Raw genomic sequence first — 27322 nt, 5'->3', positions numbered from 1 at the left:
GTATGCAAGTCTGAATCTCCGAGTGAGTGTTAACAACACAATGTGGGTTTATAGAGAGACCGCATGTGGCTGCGTTTAGGCACTCGTGTACAGAAACAGTGGGCATAGTTCTGTTGCCTTGAGATATAATCACATTTGAGATATCATCTGTGTAAATAATAATAAAAGGCCCAAGTGTTGGAATCAATTACCATTATAAAAAAAAACTAATCAAATAAAAACGTCATCTTAGGCAAAGCCCTCAACTGTGATATGCTAAAATAAACTTAATGTAAGAGCCCTTACTGACAAAACATTTTGTATATGGTGCGATAAATTAGATTCGTGACAGTAATGTTTTCTTAATTTCGTTTCTCCGCTTTCATTTGCATGAAGAAAACATTGGAACATTTATACATATTCTCATAGCGCATGTCGAGTTGAGCCCTCAATATTGAGCAGACATTGTTCACAATGGATATCTATCTCAATTGACGCTCGCCACTTTCAAGTAAAAGGATAAATAAATCACAAAATAAATGACAATGTGATCACTTTTCACTATAATTATTATTATCATCATGACCTAGCACAGGGGTGGGCAAATTTTTGGACTCGCGGGCCACAATGGGTTCTAAAATTTGACAGAGGGGCCGGGCCAGGAACAGATGGATGGAGTGTTTGTGTGAACTAATATAAATGACATGTAAAAATCATTACATGAAAGGATTTGGCCTTTAACAGGTAGCAAAGCATTTATTTGCAAGGCAATTTAACAAATTGTACGAACATGAACAATACAAAAACATGTCGTAGCTCCCGGTCAAAGTGCGCCATCTAATTGGGAAATGGGGGCATTACAGGAGAAAGGTAAAATTTAATTTAATAAAAATAATATTTGGACAAGTTCGGCGGACCGGATTAAAAAGCCCAACGGGCCGTATACGGCCCAGGGGCCGTACTTTGCCCATGTCTGACCTAGCATGTCATTTTCAAGTATGTATTTTTACACAAGCCAGAAAGAACTATAAACAGAGGATCTCCCACATTAACTCATTTACAGCAATGCACATTGCTGTAAATAAGAAATGTGTTTATTCAGGAAAGTCTCACCAAGTCTCAGTTCTATTTTTGAGCAAAGCTTTGGGGGATGTTTGACCAGTTCCATTCAGAAGTGTTTTGCGTGTAAGAGAGAGCCTGCGTACCCAGACAGAGTTGATGTATACGAAGGAATAACCACTCGAATGGTCATCGCACAGGAGTTCACAACCCATTTGCTGAACTGCCATAGCCTGTGGCCACTTTACAAACAAGTGGGTTTGGGAGTTTCACAAATCTGTGTGATCGTGTTTGGAATGGGCCCTGGGACAAAGAATGAAGTGAGGGCCCCCCCACCCCCGACCCTGTCCAATTTCTCCAATATTTGTAGCCAGAGGCGTTGGTCTCGGTGCGGTTGCACCAGCTGCCCACTCAAAAGTGCCGCCACTGGCATGATCCCCCTATCCTTACCCCCAAACCGCCGGAGCGCAGGTGCACGCACCAGCACGCCCGGTTGCATGAGCGATTTCCGCGGCGGTCAGCTCTCACCAGACAGAGGTGTTCATCTCCTCACTGTTGTGCTCCAGGTAGTCGAGCTGCCCGAAGAGCGGGAAGAGAACCTGAACACCGCCGATGGAGTGCATGGCGCTGTGGATCGGGTTCGTCACCACCGCTTTCACGCACTACGGCACACACGGGAACATCATCGTTATTAATTTTCCGAATTATCAACATCATCAGCGACAACATCACACACAGGAACATGGTCATCATTATTTCATTGCGATCATCTGCTAGAGGAAGGCCTACCCAAAACGTTTCTATAATATTTCAGTCGGTGCCCGATACACGGCATGAACCGCAACTCCCCAGAAAGAAGTCCCAAACCACAAGCTCCAGAATTTCGAGGAGGGAGGAGATTGGGCTCACTGCCCCAGCGAGTGGGGACCACGAGCGGGGTGCGTGTACTTATATCTGGGGAGAAGGTAGGAGAAGAACTAAAGTAAGGGAGTAGACAGTGTGGGAGGTGCCGTTGATTATTGTAAAAAAAAGCAGGACTTTTATTACGTCACCAGCTCACAATGGCATATTCCTCCGAGCCACGTCACAGCAGGCGTTACGCCTCATTAACGCCCTTCAGGAATGCATTGTCTGGACAGCGGCAAATGCCGAGTCATCAACTCGGTGCCAACTGTCTCCACATGGAGCTTTGGCTGCCCACTAAACTATGCGGCCTTACTTCACGAGACTGCGACCGCGTCGCCCTGAATGCGCCCGATCTCATCGCATCTCGGAAGCTAAGCGGGGTTGAGTACGCTTTGTACTCCGATGGTAAACTGCGTGAAAATTCCAGCTGTTGTGGGTGGGCGTAGACTGCCAGGCAGCAAAAACATGGCAGTGTATACCAGGGGGTTCCTTCTTGAAACTATCTTTGTGTGGAGCTTTGAGAGATAAGACTTTTGTATGCATGGTGGGGTTTCTCGGGGTAACCCAGTTTCCTCCCACATGCCAAACACTCATTCATGGAATTAGGCCAAACATCCCGATGCAGGATCAACGACTCGGTGAGGGTCTCCTGGGCGAAGACACACGGAATGCCGTAAGTCATCACGCCCCCCTCCACTCTGCCAGCAGAATGCTTGCAGCAAGTGGGCAGCCCTCGTTTGTTGCACTATAATAGACGCACATGGGTAGACACACAACAACCAGCAGCCCACTCTCAAAACAGGGCTAACTCTGCTGCACCACACACACACACCTTTTCGTGATGTTTAGTGCAGTTTCAGACTGGGCAGCTTATCGAGTTACTCTGAAGAGTACCATGGTGCTGTGTTATGCAGTACTGGGTAGCGGGGTACCGTGATGTGCAGCGTGAACATGTGTTATGCAGCACTATGTAATCGAGTGCGGTACCATGTGGTACGATGTAATGCAGTGTAGCGCTCGTACGCAGCTCTATGATACAACGCAGCGTGGCACCGTGTGCCACGCAGCATGGCAGCACGCAGCAGTGTGCAGCGGACAGCGCGACGTGCCTGCAGCATGAGGGCGTGCGGCGTGTGCACGAAGATGGACGTGGTGTCACGGGGAGACGACTCCAAGCACAGCTGCCCGTCTGTGGCCTTGGCGTTGTAGGTGAAGGCCAGGTAGCCGGCGAGCCGACCCTCGTACAGCACAAACTGGTGGTGCTCGGGCAGGTGCAGGTCACTCTCCGTCTCAAACTTGAAGGTGTTCTGTGGTGTGCGAGGAGGGGTCGGGGGACAGAGGGTGGAGGATGTGGGCGCGGAATTTGCATTCGCGAGTTGTATTGAGAACGATTCACACCGCCGCCAAAACGATGAAAAAAGTCTCCATTTAGGAATTGATTTGAGATCGTTTCAGCTATTCCATATAGTTTATTGTTTATTCCATCTCATTTGTAGAGTTTTGTTTAGAGTCAATCAATATATCCCACCACTGACCTATAATTCCACTAAGTTTCACAAGCACAATCCCATCCACGTATCATAAGCGTAAGAAATTACTTTACCGACAAATAGATTATCTTTACATGTTTAGCATTCAGCCTCACTGGACAAGAGACCAATAAACCTAGACAATTATGGAAGGGAATTTTGCATCCGCATGGAAGCTGCCTCTGTGAGCCAGACAAGGGATAAATCATCCTATGAGCAGTGGGGAGTGAGCAACGTAAAACACCATCGCTCTCGCTCCCACGTTTCATCCCAACGTGCAGCCCCACACGACAAGAGTTTGACTACCCTGTGGCGAGATGTTAACTACCTCGCCTGGTATACAGGAGGCCGTGGGTTCAATCCCAACCCTGATGTCTGTATATTTGGAGTTTGCATGTCTTTCTCCCCGTGGTCACGTGGATTTTTCTCTGGGTCCTCCGATTTTTCCCTCTACATTTAGAAACGTGCGCTGAGTATTTGGCCGCAAAAAATTTCCACGTGATATTTATGGCGAGGTTACTTCTGAAAAAGAGCTCGAAAGCTCGGTGAGCCTTACCTGGCAAAAACTTAAACAAATCAGCACCACCTGGCCAAGCAACCAAAGTCTCATTCCCCAATCAAAGCAAAAAACACAGCCGCTACCCCCAGCTTCGAGCGGGGGGGGCGGGGGGCTGTGTTTTGCCGACGTCCTCGGTGCTTGTGCCGACAGCCGCACCCGAGCACACGCAAGTCGCGACGCATTGCTCACTTTGTATCCGGGCCCCAGCTGGAAAATGGCCGCCACTTGCGAGCCGTTGAGGGCCTCGCTGAAGAGATAGACGGCCGACATCTGCCCGCTGAACGTGCGGTCGGCGTCGATGTTGTCCGCCGAGCCCAGGTAGCACTTGTCAAAGGTCTGTTGGGGGGGGGGGGAGCAGCAGGGGCAGCGGGAGGGGGGGAAGCGGAGGGGGCGGAAGTGGGGGTAAGCGGGGATCCACGAGGAGTGGGTAGGAGGAGCGGGAAGAATGAGCAGTGCGAGCTAAGTCCGGACGGGTGCTATCGACCGTTACCACCTTCAAAGCAATAAAAGTCACAAAAGTGACAATTAACTGCTTTTATTTCACATCTTAACACAGTTTCATGTTGGTGAGAAAACAAAAAACTATTGTGGTTTAGATTGTGATATTTTTAATCAACGGTCTGGATTATGGAAGTCGAAGAGCAGTTTTATTTTGGAAAGACTCTTCCCCACCATAGAAATGTGGAATTTCCTCCAATGGCTCAGGACTGTCAGGAGAGATGAGAACCACCCACTTCTCCTTTAAGCAAAGGAATATCAACTCTTCAAAAACAAATGTAATATATGACAAATAACTAAATTTCGTAGGGTAATTTTCACACAAACATTCGTGTGTGATCTTCAAATGGTAAGTTAACCCATTTATACAAACGTAAGTATATTTACAACCAGGAGTGTCAATTAAGACAAATGTCTCTTGCAATGGAAAACTCGTAAATGGAAAAAAACGGTGCAATGTTAATATCAACAATGCTAACAAATTATATTAAAAATAATCAAAACCAAAACATGGTTTTAAATATTATAAATATAGCTGCACAGGAACACTCGCTCACTAAAAAAAACTTACCAGCTATACATTGCCTACAAATCGTAAAAGTTCAGCATTCTGATATAACACAATGCTCATTCGAGCGGCCGACTCTAGGCATGAAACAAACAACACATCATCACCCAACTCAAACATAAACCTCGACAGAAATCTTACATCATTGGTGCTGATGTACCAGGCCATGTCCCCCGACGACACCAAGTTGCCATCCACGTAGCAGCGGATCTCACAGTTCTTCCAACGATTGTACACGTGGACGATTGTGATCATGTACCACTGTCGGAGCACACGCGCAGACGGCACCACAAGATGAACTACAGGAACTCCTCTACTTAAGAACGAGTTAGGTTCCAGAGGTGACTGTCCGTAAGTCTATTTGTTCGTAAGTCCAACTTTACTCCTGTCGATTCCAAACATGTTGTACACTTAACACAGGGAATGGCTTTAAAGTTGTATAATCTCCTGTAGATGTAGATGCAACTGGTTCTTCATGTTCTGGAGACGTAGATGCCACCACCGCCATCTATTGCGCGGCAGTTTAACTTGCAACTCTCGGTCCCAACAGGTAACTGGACACGCGTACAGGTTTGTTCATATCTCTGAAAGTTCGTAAGTCGAATTTTCCTAAGTAGAGGCATGGCAATTGTCCAGCAATGTCTTGACACAAGGGTGGTACACATACCTGTGCACATGGCACGGTTAGCTGGGCAGTGTGCATTTCGGATAGGATGATTCACCCACCGGTGATTCGACAGTGTGTGGCAAACTCAGGGTTGTGACTAGATTCAAGAATTGGCATCGTAGTGAATATTAGCTTCTTTAGTGGTTGGAATAGTGATGTGAATCCATACAGAGGAGCAGACAAAAACTAATTCGAAAGTGTCAGCGGTTCAGCCAAAAACAGTGCTGAAAGAACAAATAGTAAAATATAAAACCTTACACGTGCGATTCAATGCACATACCATGCATTGCACAAACAAATATAATATATAGGCGCACAAATATGGGGAAAAACATGATGCACTGTGGGTGCTTTTTAAAAAATTGGCAGAGCAGCAGCTTAAAGTTCAATTCGGGCCAAACAAACCATTTGGCATAAACTAGCAATGATTGGTACATGCAGCACACATATCATCACAAACTGTGTGTGCCACAGTGCCAATTTTCACGAGGCAAGCCTACAGGCGTCAATCATTCCAAAATTCATACGCCTGCCCAAAGCCCTGTACGGAGCCCTGTGGGAATCTCACTTGTATAGATTATTCGGTCAGTTGCATCAAAAATGCATGGCTGGAGTGGGTTGGGGAAAAAAATATATATTCCCCAATAGCTGACAATATACCGGGACGTCGTCAATCACACTGTGCCACATCGCATTTATAATGCAATGCATTCGGGCAGCGCAGTTCATGCCTGCAGAGTTCCGTGCACAGTTGGGTTCACAAGTTAAGCACTTGGGAGCAAGTGTGGTCACCTGGGTTTCTTTTTTTAAAGAGCACGAACGTGCCATAAAATAAAGCTCAACCGCAGCAGGGCAATTAAATGCAATGGCCTTTACTTAACCAGCCAGAGGCTCATTGGGAATCAATGCGGCGGCTGTATGCGAGACCCACGGCGCCGTAGTTATGCGAAGACGGTTGCATTTCTCATCTTAAGTTTTCAGTAATTTTCCACATTTGGGATTGGGGAATACGATACCAGCATATATAATGGGCTCTTCTTACTCATGTTAAAATCCATATTGGCCGTATTGATAATTCCCTGCAGGGAAGAAATGTTGTGGATCCAAATGTTTTTTTTCTTTCTCCACACAAGTTGCCTGGCACCAACATTTGCAACATCAATAAAGAGTTGGACAGTTTGGCTCAGAGGTCAAAGTGGCTAACCTGGCACAGCTGAGATCCTGGGAAATGTACTCTCCCCCTATATTGTGGACCGGAGGTGACTTGACGGGATCTCAGTAGTTGCTCTGTGATATCTGCTTACTTGGCCCGTTCTCTAAAACGCAGCAATGCACTGCTCTGCAAGAGATTCCAATGAATCGTTCGTCTCATGACATGTCGCTGAAAGCACAATTGGGATGAAATTGACCGAAACAATATATTTTTTGAAACTCAATTTAACAAAAATAAATATGCTTTCATAATTCAATGCCAAAACTGCCAGGGGCCAGCAAGAAATAAATCAATGGCTCCTACTGATTTTGTAATTTTCACACATTCTCCGTGAAAGTGCCTGGAACCGGAATTTTGCAACAATAACAAGATAAGTGCCAAACCTTCTTGGGCTGGAAGTCGTACTGAATGCAGTGCTGGGAGCCTTTGCCCTTGGACTTGAGTGCAGTTACAGTGAGGCAGCTTCCCATGAAGTGGCTGGAGTAGCCGACACCCTTGCTTGTCCGGAAGCTGAACCAGCGCCCACCACGCACACGTGGACAAAGAAACACACACACGTTATAACCTTCGCATTTACGTGCCGTTCGCTTTTAAAGCCTCAGCAACTCAAGGCGCCTGATATCACGTCTCATCTCAAGATGCTTCCAAACACGGGGGCTTACATTAGTGTAGAAGGGGGTTATGGGGACAAAGGGTGGGGGGGGCGGGAAGGGAGGTCATGGGCAGGAAAATATGGACGAGAGGAGAAAGAGCAACAATGCGGCACGACCCGGTATTAAGCAATCCTTAAGTGGATTCTGTGGCCAATGGAATTTTCAAGGATGATTTTCCAAAGAACGCAGGGAGGAGGAAGCTTCCTCGGATTTCTGGCCGAGCGGGCCGGCACACACCAGTACAGGTAGGGCTTCTCCTTCTCGGCGTTTAGGCTGGTGACGGGGTCCATGCGGACCCACATGTGGACGGTGAACCCGTTCTGGTACGGCCAGCGTGCTATTGGTGGCAGGGCGATAGCCTGAACGTACACAGACATCACACACAGACACACCACACACACGACAATCAGCATGGTCTGGTTTATTTTTTTAATAGAGTGTTCTAAACAATAACTCAGACAAAATAGGACACCGAATAACCATCAGTTCACAGTACCTAACAAAAATCTTTAAGCACCCATAACCTGCCAGATTCCAGAATAACTGTTATACGAGTAGGCATGTAACAATTGTCCAGCGAAAATGATCCAAAAAATTGTCAGGTTTTAGGGTCAAAACTCGATTCTGCAATCAATACTTTTATAGCAATGGGTTAAATGACAGCATCTCTAGGGGCTGCTGGGGTGAAGTGAGACACTTTCATAACACAAATTATATGATATATTTTAAGAATACGATCACCTATCTGTATCACGAACCTACGAAATTATTTTAAGCGACGAACGCCTGAAAATTAGCCACCCGTAAAAACCTTTCAGCTCCGTGCGATTTAAATCAAATGTCAACTAGCAAACAGCATGATATAATTCAAACCATGAAAACAGTGCAGGTTCGGGCAGACGAAAGTGAAAACGCAAAAATCATATTTCATTGTTAAACGTTATAAGATAATTAGTCAAAACCAAACACCGCGACCGAGTCATTCAATCGTCGTGGGGGGGGGGACTCACGGATCCGCTACCCCCGGGGAAGCTGAAGAACGTTTCTGGGCCGTGCCTCTGGGGCATGTGGTTGAGTACGGAGAGCAGCTTGACGGCGTGCCGGCGCTTAGGGCACAACACACCACACGGCCAGAAGACAAAAAAAAACACACCACACGGTCCATTTTAATCAGCACCTATAATTCGCTCACTCACTCATCCGTTCATTTCAATCATCGGTTCGTTATCGCCGTGTGAATTACTTGCGTCAGCCGGTTGGCTGGGAAGAAGATCTAAACGGAGCGAAGGAGCATTATGCAGCACCAAGCACACCAAGGAAGAGGAGCCAACTATCAATATAGCAAGGCGATTCATCGCAGTATTTGCAAGTTCTCTGCTCATTAACATGCGAGGAGCTTATTTTCCTTCCCGTTGTGTTCATATCATGATTGATTTTGTCCAGCGTACAGCTGAGCAAAAGTTGCATCACTTCTGGGCTATGAAAGATGCAACATAAGAGTGTTTAGACATCAGGGAATATTCTTCCATTACACACTCCTTAAGGGCCAATGCAACATCGCGTTTTTTAAAGCACAATTATGTAAATGAGCACAACCTCACATGGCCACAGCAACTGCACTGCGGGGCAATTCCATAAATGTGTTCGACAGCTACGGCAAACAATAAAAAACAAGTGGAGAAATCTCTTGTTTCACGAGATTGAAAATTACGATTGTGTAGGTGGACATAAAAACTATTAACAACCTGGCAAAGAAACAATTTGTCTGCCGTACGGGACGTAATTTCCTCGTGGCATTACCACGCCGCAGAACCTAATGTACGCGTTAAACTGAACGGCTCCTCTTGCTCAGCGATGGTAATCTCGTGATCGCTGATATAAACTACTTTTATTTTGCCAGGTAAGGCCCACTGAACTCTATAGCTCTTTTTCAGAAGTGACCTGGCTGCAAATGATAACCCAACGACGAAGTGGCTTATCACGTGGACATTTATAGTAGGCAAATACTCTAAATGGATATTTCTAATGCGGAGGGAAAAACCGGAGGACCCAGAGAAAAATACATGGCCACCACGGGAAGAGAGACATGCAAAACTCCAAATATACCAGCGTCAGGGTCGGGATCAAAGCCACAACCTCCTGTATACCAGGTGAGGTAGTTAACATCTCGCCACCGCAGTGCCCAATCATTGGTTCTTATATATTTTTACGGCCACAACATCAGAGCTTCGAGCTCACCCATCGGGACTTCTCTCCGCGCAGGCAGCCAAATAGGAGCTTGAGCTCACGAACAGTGATACTGTAGCTTGCCAGCACGCCCACCACTCCAACAAGAAGCTCTGAAATGAAACAAACACAATACGATTATACAATTTGCATTCATATAGCAACTAAAGTCATTTGTAGGGTTAATAAAACGGGGTAGATTAGTGGTGCAGCCATTAGTGTACTGCACTGTGAACCCGGTGACTATTAGTTACATTTCCGGCCACGACTAATACCTACCCCCAGTCCCCTCCCACTTCACAAACCCACACTGACCGGAAGTATGGTCAAACAACCACTATGACTGACATAACATGGGGAAGCCTTCATCTAGCAGTGGACAGATGAAGGACTGTTTCATTTAATGTAACCCCATTTCAAGATTCTGTAAAGAAACAATGGGCACATTTATTTCATCGTAGAGAGGAAGTCGGTGAGGGTCAGAGGCATAAAGGTCACAAAAATTACTTGAGCTGGAAAGCCAAAGCAAGCACCCTGTTGTGATTGTCCATGCGAAGTTAATGCAAAAGTTGCTGAACTTGCGTTGAATGGGCCCCCACCTGTATTCATATAGAGCTCTGGACTATACAGTGAGGGAAAAAGTATTTGATCCCCTGCTGATTTTGTACGTTTGCCCACTGACAAAGAAATGATCAGTCTATAATTTTAATGGTAGGTTTATTTGAACAGTGAGAGACAGAATAAAAACAAAAAAATCCAGAAAAGAGCATGTCAAAAATGTTATAAATTGATTGGCATTTTAATGAGGGAAATCAATATTTGACCCCTCTGCAAAACATGACTTTGTACTTGGTGGCAAAACCCTTGTTGGCAATCACAGAGATCAGACGTTTCTTGTAGTTGGCCACCAGGTTTGCACACATCTCAGGAGGGATTTTGTCCCACTCCTCTTTGCAGATCTTCTCCAAGTCATTTAGGTTTCGAGGCTGACGTTTGGCAACACGAACCTTCAGCTCCCTCCACAGATTTTCTATGGGATTACGGTCTGGAGACTGGCTAGGCCACTCCAGGACCTTAATGTGCTTCTTCTTGAGCCACTCCATTATTGCCTTGGCCGTGTATTTTGGGGCATTGTCATGCTGGAATACCCATCCACGACCCATTTTCAATGGCCTGGCTGAGGGAAGGAGGTTCTCACCCAAGATTTGACGGTACATGGCCCCGTCCATCGTCCCTTTGATGCGGTGAAGTTGTCCTGTGCCCTTAGCAGAAAAACACCCCCCAAAGCATAATGTTTCCACCTCCATGTTTGAGGGTGGGGATGGTGTTCTTGGGGTCATAGGCAGCATTCCTCCTCCTCCAAACACGGCGAGTTGAGTCGATGCCAAAGAGCTCCATTTTGGTCTCATCTGACCACAACACTTTCACCCAGTTGTCCTCCGAATCATTCAGATGTTCATTGGCAAACTTCAGACGGGCATGTATATGTGCTTTCTTGAGCAGGGGGACCTTGCGGGCGCTGCAGGATTTCAGTCCTTCACGGCGTAGTGTGTTACCAATTGTTTTCTTGGTGACTATGGTCCCAGCTGCCTTGATATCATTGACAAGATCCTCCCGTGTAGTTCTGGGATGATTCCTCACCGTTCTCATGATCATTGCAACTCCACGAGGTGAGATCTTGCATGGAGCCCCAGGCCGAGGCAGATTGACAGTTCTTTTGTGTTTCTTCCATTTGCGAATAATCGCACCAACTGTTGTCACCTTCTCACCAAGCTGCTTGGCAATGGTCTTGTAGCCCATTTCAGCCTTGTGTAGGTCTGCAATCTTGTCCCTGACATCCTTGGAAAGCTCTTTGGTCTTGGCCATGGTGGAGAATTTGGAATCTGATTGATTGCTTCTGTGGACAGGTGTCTTTTATACAGGTAACAAGCTGAGATTAGGAGCACGCCCTTTAAGAGTGTGCTCCTAATCTCAGCTCGTTACCTGTATAAAAGACATCTGGGAGCCAGAAATCTTTCTGATTGAGAGGGGGTCAAATACGCATTCCCTCATTAAAATTCAAATCAATTTATAACATTTTTGACATGCGTTTTTCTGGATTTTTGTTCTTATTCTGTCTCTCACTGTTCAAATAAACCTACCATTCAAATAATAGACTGATCATTTCTTTGTCAGTGGGCAAACGTACAAAATCAGCAGGGGATCAAATACTTTTTTTCTCTCACTGTATCACCTAGCAACCCAGCAACATTTGTTTAACAGGCCACACCCTGTCGATCAAAGTCTAAACATGTATACAGGTAGCCTGCTTAAACACAAGGAGCTGGAAATCACTTTGTCCAGAAGGTCCAAGGGCTGATGGAGGTAGAGTACCCATGTGCGAATTATCCGCGTTTTGGATTAACCGTGCTCGATGGTGCATTTTAAACAGGCTGGTTTAAATATTCGCTGCTCCTTACTTGTCAATGGTCTGCGGCTTATGGTCCATGCGGCAGCAAACTTTAACAGGCAGTAAAAAAGAAAAGCCATTCTGCTTCTTCATTATCATTCTACCTAGATCAACAATAGCGTATTTTTATAACCAAACTAGAGTTTATTTTACATTGTCTATGTTTTTGTTTTGTCTGGAGCATCGCTTTCCCCCTGACATTCGTAACGGTGGGGCAAGACTTGTCACTTCACGCATCTAATCATACACATCTTAATTCATTCACGACCGCATTATTCATAAATAACAGTAGGTATCCCCAACTGCCCAGCCACTCAATATAATTTCATATAACCATGGAAACAAATTTGTAAAAAGCTCGTGAAAAAACCCCTAAATAACACCACCGCGCCGGTGGAAATGGAAATAAAAAAAATTGAAATGGAAACGTTTTTTCGCCGTGCCTGCAGTGACATCGTCGAGCTTCTGCAGGCGCTGGAGGAGCTGGCCGATGAGGCCGGCCTCCGTGCAGGCCTGGAGGTTGCGCAGGCTCTTGCGCAGCACGGCCGTGAAGAGGCTGAGGATCTCGCCGCGGCACTGGGGGTCGCAAACGTCCAGCAGGCACACGAGGCCGCTCACACCCTCGGGGTCGCGCACCACGAAGTTCGCCTCTAGGTCGAACTGCCCGCCGACCAGCTTCGTGAGGCACACGGCGAGACCGAAGGGGAGGGCAAGAGGAGAGGGGGAGTGACGTTAGTTGAGGGACCACGAATAAACATCACATGATATACCGCACACAAGCCTGCGACTGACTTACAAAGCCGCGTAGTCATTTAAACAGCCGAAACCGTGCGTAAAAGAGGCGTTAGAGCAGAGTTCTTCATTGCAAGGCCCACAGACCACTGTCGGCCCCTGGCGGCCTTTAGTGCGGCCCCTGACGTGCGGGGTCCCTGACAATAGACAAATGTGAAAATATCCCCTATCATCGTGCTATCAATCCCAATGGTTTCAAATGTGTGGCGGCCCTCACACTGATGTGTTATCGGCGAAAGCGGCCCCACTCTGAAAATTAGTGAAGAGCACCTGCGCTCGAGGCTGCTGCCACGTCCACGCTGCCCCACCGTCACCAGCTCGCACCGACCGCCTTGCGGTACGGTCAAATAACCCGCACTTGGGGAGGCCCTCATCCAGCAGTGGATTGACAAATGGGTTGTACATTAAAATGGTATATGCAAACTTAAAAGGCAAAAACATTATTTTAGTTTTTATGCATTTATCGGGCGGGTCCTGTTGCTGACGTGAGCATTTTTGCATGTGGGAGGGTTACCAGAGTGCCTGTAAAAAAAAAAAATCCTCATATGCACAAGGGGAGAGCACTCAAAGATTGCCTGCCAGTCATAAACCTGCCAGGTTATATTGGCCTCCCACAGGATCAGCTCATTGCCCAGGAGGTAGGGATTATGCACACACATCATGGATCTGGCTACTGTAGAACAGGCAATTCAGGTGTTATAATAATACTCGTGCAATTTATAATGCACACAAATATTTCACGGACATAAATGACCGTGGCTCGAGGCGCGGAGACAAGCTTAGTGTCACTCGAAAGCCACGCGAAAGAAGTGGTGGCTCCATTAGGTGGCTCTCAAAAGTCGGTGTAAATTGCACGCTTCCAATGTGCCGGGGGTTGGTGATCTGGACAGTAAGGGGGCTGCCCCGGAGAAACGACACTGGCATCATCGGTCCTGCTCCTCGGTATAGAGAGGAGGTTGCCTTGCGAATCACTGGATGAAATTAGCACGGTTGGCTAAGTACGGTGCGAACGAAGTTCAACATACATACATAGTCACTCCACTACACCTGGCGGAGGGAATCAAGCCCCTTAGAAGGTAATTTAAAAAATCCGCACACGGAACATGTCACAGTGAACACTGCCCCGCGCGAATTTATACGGCCGCAATTATTTCGACCACCTAAATTTGCACCAACATACGTCTCAAGCCAAACCGTAATTGAAGCGAGCTGAGAACACAGCAATCACCCGCTTGCGTTCAATTGCACTTCAAAAGGTCAATAAACGAGGTTTACATTTTTCACAATCGTTACGATCCAGTTTATTTACCGGGCTGCGTGAACCTTTGTGCTGGCTCCTTAGACCTCATCTGGCCTGGGGTTTCGCTTTTCTATTTTCGGTTCGCCTCTCCACACAATGCAAGACGACGACAAGAACGCGTTCACTCTCGCTGCGTTCACGTGGCACGTTGACGCGTGGTCACAGTACAGCAGCATGGGCAAAAATCAACGCCACGGCATGCTCTTTGCGAGACAATGCAGTTGTGAAGCCACGAACACGGCTTTTACACAAACCCATCATGCGTTGCCATTAAATATTATGGGTAAAAAGTTAAAACTGTATAAGAATACAGTTGTTATGTATCTCCACAACTAGTAATAATAATGATGTTATTATATACAGTGCCATTCCGGCAAACTGAATCCCAATACAGTGAACATAGCAAAGCAATGTAACATCAAAAAATAGTACGAGAAGCAACAAAAGGATAAAACTAACTCGCTAAATGGTACGGAGGACAACACTTACCAGCGAGAACACCACAGAGACACAAACACGATGAAGGGTATGGAGGTGAACACAACATTAACCAGACGAGAGAAAGTCAACACTTCAGCTCCTGATATCAGCGAGAGCCCAAATTATAATAATAATCATAATGGTAATAATAGTTTCATCTTATACAGTGTCATATATTAGTCTACTCACTTTCCATACCAAATGCTGCTTGATAACATTTTGTGTGGAAAGCCAACTGGTTGGTTGTAAACACATGTGGCGACACAGAACGGAGCTCCGCTTACATATTCTTCAAAACAAGAACCTCCTATTACGTTTCAACAACTGTGCGTTTAATGTTGACGCCGCATAATTTGTAGTTTTGTGAAGTTTTCGCACCAACGCGCTTTTTCTTCAGACGCGGCATCTTCACGTGCACCGTTTTTCTCTCTCAAGTCCCCCAATGACACATCTTTCTCAACGGATTCTCACCTAGATTAAATAAGGGATTAATTTGTCTGATTGACAACAGCAATGTAGGACGCTGAGATCTGTGTTCTAAAGTTATAAAAATAGATTTAATACAACGTACATTTTATGGGCTTGGAAGGGTGGGCCCAGTGGTTGGAGCACTGTGCCTTTAAACCTGGAGTTTGATTCCCAGGTCACAGCCAACAACTGTGAGGAGGGATATATTAACTAATCATGCCTCCACGGCACCTCACCAAACCTGCATTCACTAGTGTGGTGAAGTATGGTCAAACAAACAGCGCAGGGAGTGCTTTCATCCAACAGTGGATTGACAACGTGCGCTGTAACTAAGCAAACTCAAGATGGAAGATCTTGTCATGGCCATAGCCGCTGAATCCACCACACCTCAACAACACTTTCCACCTTCTCCCAGATAACTACGTTAACTGCAGTGGTAACAAAACTGAAATTTTCAAACAAATGTAAAAAATGGAACTCCGATAAAGCAGTCTGGGCATGCCCAGCACTGCCAAACTGTACAAAGCCCACACGTAATGAACAGGTTAAATCATAACCAAGAAAACCGCCTTGGTGAATACGTGATCTCATACACTTCTGGCGACTGAGCATTGCCAAAGAAATCCCAAAGCATTTACCCAACGACGTCTTTCCAGGGCACGTTTACATCACACGCCTGTACAAGGTAAAATCAAGGGCAGGACCGGGTGTGTGTTTTTTTAATAGATTTTATGTAATTGGAGTTCCCTCCTCCTGGTCGCCGATGCCAAGCCACCATATGTGGGGGAATCGGGTGGCATAATGTAACCAAATTTGCACACTGTATGTTTGTACGTGCACGCAAATTCCAACGCGCGACTATCTCGGCGGCGTAAAGTTTCTTCAATGTTTTTCATGCGGAACTTTTTTGCACCCGCGACTGTTGCTCAAAGCTCTCCTGCTTAATCGGTTGTCATGCTGTGAATGCGATTCATTCCATGCCTCTGCCTCCTACACAACTGTGATGACATTCCCCCCGCCGCCGCCCCCCAGGATCAGGATGCGTTATATGAGCGGGCCATGTTCCCATCAAAACATACTTGAGCGAGACGTGTAACATGATAAATGTCTAATATCGCTCTTCCGGAAATTCAACGCATGAGCACATGCCTTTATTCCATTTAAATTATCTAGCTTGTGAAAATTTCATTCCTGTGTACATCGTCCTGCATAAGAGGGTATCAAAACTAAATATGGTAGCATATTATAATTAGGCACTAAGCCCAATTTGTATGACACAGCCAGCTGTTAACATCATTGCAACTTTTTTTCTGCATTGATTATTACTTCGAGATGGGGATTCACAGAGTTCTCATTACTTTTTGACCACCGTGCTAATTCACTTTGTGTGAATAATAAGCAATTGTCCAATTAAAACCAATCCTTATGCTCACAATACCCACATTAAAATTGTGAATGTGAGAAAATTATTTTTCACTCGTACATGTCGTATCTTGGAAGCCAAAAAGGGTTGAACCTGGATAGTACGAGAATGGGTGACGCCCACGTATGTGGTGGTGGCGAAACGCTTGTAAATCCAAATGTTTCAAAACTGCCTTCCCGTGGGCAATGAGATACCATAACCCGACTCGCCCCAAGAGGAAGCGTGGACTAATATCATCCGTTCCAACTTGATGGGATACCGTGTTGCCCCCTCGCACGCGTCGGTTTTCTCGGGGTGCTACGATTCCAAACCACGTGTGTAAATGCTCATCATAAATACTGATTAATTGGCTGAAAACATACTAATTTATGCACCTCCGTGTTTGCGGATTTCGCAGCTTTGTGCATTGCTGTTGTATAAATGGCGCTCTATAAAAATAAATATTATGTTTATGCGTAACACATACTTATAGGCTGCAGGGTTACTTCATAGCCAGCAGAAGGCAGTGCATCAAAATCCATTCTTGTACTGGACTTCTATGCTCTCGTGTCTATGCTCCCGACCTTCGCCAGCATGGAATATGGTCATTTAATCCCCACAACATGTATGGCATAAGGGGGCCCCTCATCCAGCAGTGGACTGACAAACTGCCACTATCAGTATTACAATGTGCCACAACGCTTTGGAAAATATTCATTACTGCTTCCAATCGGGACCGTGAATACTTACAATTCAGTGGCTTGCAAAGCTGACAAATCATATACGGTACAATATATTAAGGGCTTATTTTCTCACAGGATATTTTCTAGGTCGCTGGCACGTAATTAGTAGCCACTGCCATAGCGAGAGTTATGATGGATTTGGTTTATCGGGTGAACGAATATTTTCCAGGTCAACGACCCAGACAGACCCGGCAGACAATAAAGCCCTCGGTATATTAGAGTATCCACCATTGCACCACACTAATGTAGTGTAATGGTTAGTTCACTGGACTTCAGAGATCACCAGGTCATTTTCTCTGCACAGCAGTTCAAACAACGGCACAAGTTTTTTTGTAAATCCCTCTGCCTCTGTCCAACCAGCAATTTAAAAGAGTACACCGACAGTTATAGTTAATCGACAGGTCAATCGACAGATCGTGTGTGGTGGGGGAAATTGTGGGTACAGTACTTCAACCGCTTCCAAGAAATCTGGCCTGCTTGGAAAAGTAGAGCAAGCCACGGTGGCGAGATGTTAACCACCTCGCCTGGTATATAGGTAGTCGGTTCGATCCCAACCCTGACGTCTGTATATTTGGAGTTTGAATGTCTCTCTCCCCGTGGTCACATGGATTTTTCTCCGGATGCTCCAGTTTTTCCCTCCACATTCATAAACGTGCATTTGGAGTATTTAACTGCTATACATTTCCACGTGATAAGCCACTTCGTTGAGCTATCATGTATGGTTAGGTCGCTTCTGAAAAAGATATATATAGCTCAGTGGGCCTAACTTGGTTAGTTTTAGTTTAATTACCCCTAGTGGAGGCCATTACGGCAGGAGTAGTGTGAACAAGCAGAGGACAGGTTGCATTTTTTACTTTAAATTTTACAGCGGTAGTGGCTAGGTGGAGTAATGGAGTGAAAAATCTCACAGTAGCTACTGTGAGTAATGTCGCGCACGAAGATTGAATTTTAACAAAAAATCAGGTTCACAATGACCGCGTGAATTGCTCAACAGGTTTGGCAACGGTGTTGCAATAATACCCGATACGCCATCGCTGCGGTGTGCACACATTCCTAATAGCCCATCGCTCATTTCCCACCTTGCAACGCTGCAAAATCACCAGCAGCTGGTTGTCAAGCAGGAGGCTTGGTTAAACATTTACGCCTACATAGGAAGCCACACGATGGTTTTCCTTCAAGTTTCTTTATACGTGTTTAAATGACGGTGGACTGGTTCTTGCCGGTTTCATTTATCTGCGGGTCAGTCGATGGCTCACACGCCCCTTTTTCGGCGCATACCAAGTAACCTGGCATTCTGCCTCGTCTGTCTGGGCAAGGCGTGAATGCCCCATGGCAAAAACAACGTCACCCTCAGCCACCCCCCAAACAATTGCTGTCTAATCAACTTATGGAGAAAATCTACCTCCCAGTCCACGAAAAAAAATAACAGTTCATTTCGCTTCTGTTCGGATTTGATTTTGCATAGTGCCAAGTCAAAAAGGCTACCGTGCTCTATTTTTAAATATTCCAATTCTATGTTTTTTTTTATTCTGAACAGGAACTACTAATTCTAAAATAGTTTAAGGAGGGTTATATTGAAGATGTTGCCTTTTTTCAACGTTTTCATCGGTTTATTTTGGCATAGATAAAACCAAAAGGGCCATGCTAATTTTCGATGGGGCCCTGGTTACACCAGAGATACCTGGTTATAGCAACAAAACATGAACAAAACAACCCAAACAAATCCCCAAAAACCTTCCACACCGATTACTTTTATTCAGTAATAACAATACCGATTAACTGCCCTTTGTCAAACCACTGTTGCATGAAGGCCTCACTACACTGTGTCAAGCAAGAGGGTTTATTTAAACATACTTCACCACACTGGTCAGTGAGCTTTTTTGAGGTGGGGGCGTCGGGGAGTATTCAGGATCGGTATAAGTTCAGATGTCACTCGCCACTGATATTAACAGTGACCAAGATTCAAACACAGGTCGCCAGGTCCACAGGGCAGTGCACAATCCACTGTGCCACCCCTCTACCATATCTTTTCTATTAATATTTCCACAGCTTATTCTCAAGGACAAAAAAGGAAAACTTGTTCCTCTACCCTCATCGCCACCCAGCCCACAGCACGGAGATTCTTACTATTTAACATATCTCGTGGTGCACTAGAGGTGACCGGCAGTGAGGTGAGGACAGTGATTTGGATGATGGGATTGCATGAACTCCATGCCAAGACAGTTCACCCATCTCCGTGCATTTTACTGGGGGCCTCAAGTCACAAAAAAAGGTTTGTTGAAAAATCAGGATACCATTTCTGACAAGATTACCTCTGACAACATGCCACATTCATCAGAAGCATTGGCTGTTTTAAGACGATGTTTATCCGTGACTGGCAGCAGAGGTAAGGAAGAGTAAAGGTACAGTGCCTACACTTTATTGTTCATGCGACTGATGGTGGAAGGGCCGCCACTCATGGAAGCTCTAGAGAGCTTCTTCAGAAGGCATTTGGCCTACTCTTCCATGCTGGCCAGATAACTTGGAAGAGGTGGGAGTACGCACATTTTTTTCCCCCACACGCAACCTGGGAAATTGCCAAAACATTGTCAAGGGCAAGCAGTAATGAGATTCTAGTATTGAGAATCGTGCCCAAATTAATGTTATGGAAGCAACATGAGGACACTGTGAGATATTTTCAATGCAATCCCAATGACGTTCATGACAGTACAAGTGGAAGGCAGTGATACTTGGTGTGGGAGCATCAAGCGCAGAACCGACAGGACAAGAGCTAAAGGACTGTCGATTCAGCTAAATATTTTAAAGACTTTGCAGAACAGGAGTTAAAGGCGGTTAAATGTTAAGGGGAACATGTCTGGTTTTGTATTTCAGTGCAGCCCATGGTATGGAATCCGGGCTCAAAGTACGCACGCAGTTAATTAACGTCTCACCTGGAAATGTACAATTTCATTCAGTGGCATTCTTTGATCAGACTTCATCACCAAGGCACAGATTGATTTTGTTTCAGGATTTTCTTGACGGCTATTTTTAAACGACTTTTATATATATGTTTTTTTTTACGGTAAACCAAAGCGAAATGTGGTTTGATCAGTTTTTTTTTGTTACGAGATAAAATCGACACCCGCAGTAAAGGAACTCCTCTCGTCTAACCCTCGCTGGATGACAGCCAATACACGGCGCTAAACTGTCCCAACAGAGTGCTCAACGACTGCGTACGATCACACGATTCTCCGATGTTTTATCGGTCTGCAACACCGTGCGTCCTTCGGCATGATGTGCGATAGTTAAAAAGCCGAACGGAATATTCAGAATTTGTACCTGTAAAAGCTCCCATCAGATGGAGTGAAACGTCGGACATCATGCCGAACAACAACGCGCAGTAAAAAAACAAAAAACCCTCTCGGAGCGCTACACAAGACAACTGCTAAATCCTACGCGGTAGCATAATACAAATCTCTCAATCAAGTTCAGTCACAACTTTGTCTGCAAAATGCCACCCAGTCCAAAATGTACGACAAATCAGGACCATAATGGCAATGCTTACAGTGGCCTCTCTGTGTGTTTTGCTCATGTCAGTGTTAATCCAAGTTTTTTTTACTGAAAAGGCAAAAGGACTTTGCTCGATCCACCTTAAACCTGATCTGTCAGGAACTGGGCTTGAAACAAGTGACACACGATAAACTGGGCCCTCTGCCATTATTGCTGCCAGACCCATCCATCATTACCTGTCAGGATCCTAAATCACGTGTGGGTGGTCAAGCAAATATTCAATGATATACACATTCAAGAACTGTGGGGTGATAGGTAATGGAATAAATTAGTTTCACCTCAGAGATTTTGTAAAACCAAGATAGCACTAAGTTTCTCCAATCGAATTAGCCACGGAAGTCAACTATAAAATACTATTGCGGCTGTTAAACATATTATATGATTGCGCCACATTGAAAGTAGGCGTTTGATTGGCTTCTGAATTGATACGAAACAAAGCTCACGTGATTAGCACCGGCGTTCCCACCCCCACCGTCTGGCTAAGAACTCTTTAAAGCAACGGAGTCACCTTTCCAGGCACGTAACCACGGGGTGAATTGTATTTTTGCGTGAATCGTAGATGGCTCCACTTCTCTCTTTCTGTATCCTTGACCCTTACTAAAAACTAAACTATTTATATTTTGCCAAGGCCCACTGAGCTATACACAGCTCGTTTTCAGAAGCGACCTGGCCACAAATGATGACTCAACAAAATGGCCTATCGTGTGAAGAGTTATTCCTACGAGGAATAACTCTTCTTATCTGTGATAAAGTGAGAGACATATGACGGATCCTAATATCTGTGGGATTGTCTGCAAATTAACTCCACTTAATACGCAGGAAAAATAATGACTGGGGACATTAGGCGTTTTTCGCAGACACTACAGCTGCCGCAAATAACAGGAGTCGCGGTTAAGTGTCGCGGATAAGAGGAATGTTCCAGCTGTTCCTCCAAAATCCACTTGGAATGCTTTAATTTATTCCCGCCCACTTGTTAATATGGCTCCGGGCTACGATGAAAGGATTAAGACAGTCCACAAGAGAATTCCACATCGCCTACCACTGACTCATGTCAAATCTTAACGGCGGATACGATACGAACTCGACTGTCACACGTTTTCGGTTCATCCGTGAGATAATACAACTTGCAAGATAAATTCAAAATTTCAACACATCATTCTATGGGCATTAATTTGAATGTCACGCAAACCTTATCCACAACAGGGATGCTGAAGAACCCAACACGCCCCCCACCCCCCGTCGGACTGGTCAGACTAGATTGAGCGTTTGCCTAAATTGGGTTTGTTTTATTTGTGCAAAGGTTTAATTAGAGGGCGGCTGCCGACCTTGCTCTGAAATGTCTGTCTTCAATTTTTTAAAAATGTGGTCACGTTGTGCATATGCATGGATTATTTAATGAGTTCAACGTGCGTTTGTATTTGGACGTTTTTTCTTTAATTCGCACTCTGGCAGAGGACATTTAGCTGTCGGGGGAAAACGCATGTTTGCATAGCGCTGTTTAAAATGGCCCTTGTCACTCTGGTTTCACTCTGGTTCTCAATTGGGTAAGTCCCCAAAAGCAACACTTTTAATAAACGTTTGTTCATGTATGACGGAATTCACGTTTTGGATGGACAGAGCTAATCATCCTTGGTGAGAACTGATGAGAATAATTGTGTATTGCAAGAACAGAGCTCGAGAGCGTATCATTTCCAAAAGACTATCAAGAACCAGTGAAACACTCATTAGTACAAACTAAGCATATGGTTTCCACACAGGAAACCCGAAAACCACATTGCCATGACGACACAAAACTCCTAGCATGGCCCCAGAGAAAATGGTCAATAAATACCTTTCTGACCTCAACTAAAGACAGAAATCACCTTCACAGCAAGCAGGCTGGAAAGGTCAAAGACCTGCGTTCACAGATTTTGGACAATCTGTATCCATTCATTCATGCACTTTGACCAAATCACCCCTGCATGCACCACATCGTGTCATATCTCAGAAGCCAAGCACAGGTGTGAGCCTGGAGAGCACTTGGATGGGTTGTGACCATCATGCGTACGACAGGTGAATTATTTGCAGTTGTGGGAGAGTCTAAGGCAGTGAGGTAAATGTACATTTTTGCTCTGTCCAGTACTCCGCTCCACCTTCATCAACCTACACTGATCAGCGTGGTGAAGTGGGTGCCACGGTGGCGAGACGTTAACTACCTCGCCTGGTATACAGGATGTCGTGGGTTCGATCTCGACCCTAATATGCCTGTGAATTCGGAGTTTGCATGTACTCCCCGTGGTCGCGTGGATTTTCTCTCTCCGGGTCCTCCGGTTTTTCCCCTCCCCTTTCAGAAACATGCGTTTGGAGTATTTGGCTGCTATAAATGTCCACACGATAAGCCACCTCGTTGAGCTGTTATTTGTCGCCAGGTCACGTCTGAAAAAGAGATTGTATACTCTCTGGTTCGACGTGACTTTACCGAAAGAACCAAGAGAGTATGGATTCCTGCAGTCACGAAAGCTTCAAATCAAGAGCTATATAAGCTCAGTGGGCCTGACCTGGTAAAAAAAACTCTTTACAAGTACAGTAAAAAAAACCCTCACGATCCACACAGGCGTGGCAAGGCCCTCATCCAGCAGTGGACTGCCAAAAGAGCGGCACACACTGCAGCAAACACAGCAACTTCCTCGCATTGAGGGCGGATGGATATACGTGAACGTGGGAAGAAAATGACACCACCGTTAACACAACCGTGCACAAATCCTACACTGGGGTGTGTGGTTGATTATGGAGGAGGCTCGTGAAGGACGCTGCTGCTGCTACTGCTGGGCAGTTGGAGGCAGTCGCCCTCCAGCAACAACGGAGGGCAGAGGAGCGACGCTCACAACAACAAGCGGAGCACCGGGCGGGTAAAACGCAGCAAGTTGGCACAATAGGGAGGGAGGGGCACAGCTGGTGGTGCATCGGCCCAGTCATCTCGATCAGTCGACCCGTGGCACCTGCTGGGTCTGCCCAGTGACCTCCTGCCAGCGGGCGTTCGAGACACTCAACACGTGGTGGCCTCAACGTGCACACAGCCTGGCACCGAGCGCCGTGGTGACGTCGCCGCCACTTAATTGGCGAATGGCGTTTGCTGCTGCTGTTGTTGTTGGGCCAATTGGCCGGGTCGGATATGCTACGCTGGTAAACCGTAGGACCGCAAAGAAGTCGGCTCCGTAAACGACGAGCGAGCGAGCGAGGTTGGTGGTGGTGGTGGTGCCACGCTGCTGCCGCCGCCGCCGCCGCCTTTGGCGCGCGCCGCACTTCCGCATTTGGGGGGGGGTGGGTGAGTGGGGGTTGAATGGGCCTCGTAGCAGCACAGCAAGCAAACACCACCAGCCCACAACAACAACAAAACAACAACAAAACCACGGCAACATAGCCGTGTACATCCCGCGAAGAAGATACCGAGAGTCAAAGGACTGTGCGCGGTGTAGGGGCCAATCCATTGATTAAATACTCAAAAATCTGTCAAAACTTGACACTTACCCCCCCCCCCACCACCACCTGCGTACGTTCACCTGACGCCCCCCGCCCCCCCCCCCGAATCCTATAGAACGGCCGATATTTAATCCACGCAAAACCGATCAATGATTAATAATATTAACGCGTTTAAGCAAACAGATAGTCCGCACCGCCGGACTATCTAACTCATTTGAAGGCTAATGTAGACAAATTATTATCGAGGCTTCACCCGCCCTGCCGCCCCCGTTTCCTATGCGCACATTGTTAGTAGACCCCCCCCCCATACACAGGCGAACGAGTTTGGGTTAACCTTCCTCCTCCATGCGTACCTACTAAATGGATGGCCCCAGCCAGATTAAAGAGAAAAGCAATGGTTAAATCCTCCACACATGTCTCCTCCCACCAAACTCAAAAGACACATTTTTTTTTCAAAAAAAAAAACCCCGTTCCACACACACTTTTACCGAGGCACTTTGTCGGTGGCAGGTCTGCCTTGAAAATAAAGAAAGATGTTCATTAGATATATCCTAATTAGGATGTTGGCCGTAGTTCGTGACACAGATGTCCATTTACACGAACACATATGTAGTATACCAAGGCCGTTGCCATGGAGTCAACATTGGAGTGGGACCGTTTGTGTTATGGTCGAAACGTCGTGAGAATTTTTTATTGTTTTATATATATTTTATTATTTTATTGTTTCCCTTCAACGTGACTTTACCGAAAGAGCTAAGAATATGAATTACTGCAGTCACGAAAGCTTTAAATCAAAATTTAAACAGAAATCTAATTTATAGCAATATATTGGGGGGGCACATTTTGAGCATATTATAATTAAGGCCTTGCAGTATACCCATGGATACATGCAGCTATTTGAATACTGTACAGTAAGTACACTGGAACATATGCCACCCACGTTAGCTTTGGACAGGCATCCAAGCACAGTTCACCAGGGTTCATAGTGCAGTGTGCTCACCACTGCGCCACCACTCCAACGCCCAATACAAATAAATAAATACCCAACATTATTACTCAACACAATGCAGCACTTAAAGGGAGACACAGTATACATAGGAGATGCACACTTCCATTCAGTATATTCATGGAAACGTAAATGAAGCCAAACTGGCACATATATGACAAAACTTACACGTACATACATGATACATTTATAATAATATTAAAGATTGTTCCGGGTTAAGCCGCACTTCGGCTTCGAATGAAGGTGAAAGTGGACGAAACTCAGAAACGTGGACACATACATGACCACCGCTATACACACGCACATCGAAATGTAAACGCCACATGAATTAAAAGTATAGTCGCATTCACATGAACTCACACATACATTAAGACACACACACACATAGCCACATATAACCAGAGACAACACATTTATGCAGTGGATAGATGGGCGATTAAGTGATTACGCTTTGGATTCATGCATAGGCACAATGACACACACACATGCATGGACACATACTGTCTATTGACACACGTGTATGTACGTGAACTCACGAAAACATGCCACCAAGTAATATGCACGCGAACACACACACACCTGGACACACAACACGTACTTATATAACATGAAAACAAAGAACCCCCGGTATAGCCTTAGCAAACTGTTGGGGGGGGGGGGGGCAAGTGCTGTTAGGGAACTTTGCACACACTCAAGAGATGCAGAGCATGTTATGAACAAACACACCCACACATTACATAATATTTACACGCACAGTAATTACAATCTGAAAGCACAGTGACACAAGCGCGCAATCCCAACCCAGTGACATTCGCACTGCCAACCCAGCACCTTTGAAACACTCTGATCAATCCCGGAAGCAGCAGAAGCACCACCACCACCACCCACCACCACCACCACGAGTTCTCAACCCATGGTGGGTCAAACCTGCCTGCCGTACCAGGTTCAGCACCGTGTCCACCACCTCCCTGCTGGACGTCTGTCCAGCCAGCACCTTCTCTCTCAGCGCCGCGAACTCGTCACCTCCAACACAACCACCTCCACCTTCTCCACCATCAGCAGGAGCAGCAGTTACAACAGCAGCAGTTACAACAGCAGCAACGGCAGCAGTAGCATCAGCAGCAGCTGTGTGAGCTATCACCGCTGCATCGCCTGCCCCGTCGACCTCCATAGCTTCTCGTGGTTTGGGTCTCTAGACCCTTTGATTTCCCAGCCTTGCTCGCCCAGGGGGGGCTGCTCTAGCACCCGGCCATGAGTAAGGACCACACGGGGCGGAGAGGCGGAGTGTGTGGGGAGCGAGGGTGGGGGTGGTATCACAGACAGCCGCCCACACGCGGATTGATTCCGTAGCGCGGATAAGCGCGGGTCCCCGCCCTCCTCGTTGCTCGCCTCGCCCCTTCACGCCCTAACCCCGCCCTCTTCGCGCTCAAGCCACGCCTCGTTGACCGCTAGTCCCCGCCCATGTATGCCGCTTGGCTCCGCCCTTATCCTGCCTTGGCCACGCCCAGATGTGCGATGGGACCAATCGCGTGACTCAACGGCTTTCCGGCTCATCGGCGCGTTTGAGAGAAAGCTGGGCGGAATGGGCCCCCACCCCGCAACTCCAACTACCACGGCGCCCATCCGCGGTGGGAAATGTAATCCATTTGGAGATTCGATTTGGTAGAGCGGACGCGCATTCGTGACTCACAGAGGTGGGGGGCGACGTCCCGCGCACAGGTGAACACGAGAGGCTTAACGATTCCAATCGATAAATGACGATTCACGCAGTTAACGATTCGCGTGCAAATATCTTTTTTTTCAATTCGTGCTTTTTT

At 46.2% G+C, this 27322-nt stretch overlaps 1 protein-coding gene across 6 annotated transcripts in view; it reads right to left on the bottom strand.

The window, feature by feature from the left end:
- The window catches only part of NBEA (neurobeachin), a 288718-nt gene extending 261847 nt beyond the window's left edge, over positions 1–26871 (bottom strand). For 5 of the 6 annotated variants that reach the window (XM_076067457.1, XM_076067460.1, XM_076067458.1 and 2 more), the window contains exons 1-10: positions 26446–26871; positions 12750–12981; positions 9870–9970; positions 8642–8737; positions 7869–7990; positions 7362–7488; positions 5240–5359; positions 4222–4368; positions 3054–3251; positions 1567–1700 (exon numbers count right to left, since the gene is read on the bottom strand). In XM_076067457.1, coding sequence (XP_075923572.1) covers positions 1567–1700; positions 3054–3251; positions 4222–4368; positions 5240–5359; positions 7362–7488; positions 7869–7990; positions 8642–8737; positions 9870–9970; positions 12750–12981; positions 26446–26676 — 1508 coding nt within the window. In that variant the 5' untranslated portion in view covers positions 26677–26871. The remainder of the gene's footprint in view (positions 1–1566; positions 1701–3053; positions 3252–4221; positions 4369–5239; positions 5360–7361; positions 7489–7868; positions 7991–8641; positions 8738–9869; positions 9971–12749; positions 12982–26445) is intronic. The other variant, XM_076067462.1, reaches the window with a different exon arrangement.
- Between the last annotated feature and the right edge of the window lie 451 nt (positions 26872–27322).

Source organism: Petromyzon marinus, chromosome 16 (assembly GCF_048934315.1).
Source record: "Petromyzon marinus isolate PM22_M1 ecotype Great Lakes invasive population chromosome 16, UKy_Petmar_22M1.pri1.0, whole genome shotgun sequence".
NCBI classification, from domain to species: Eukaryota; Metazoa; Chordata; class Hyperoartia; order Petromyzontiformes; family Petromyzontidae; genus Petromyzon; species Petromyzon marinus.
This window is presented reverse-complemented; position numbering and strand designations above follow the sequence as displayed.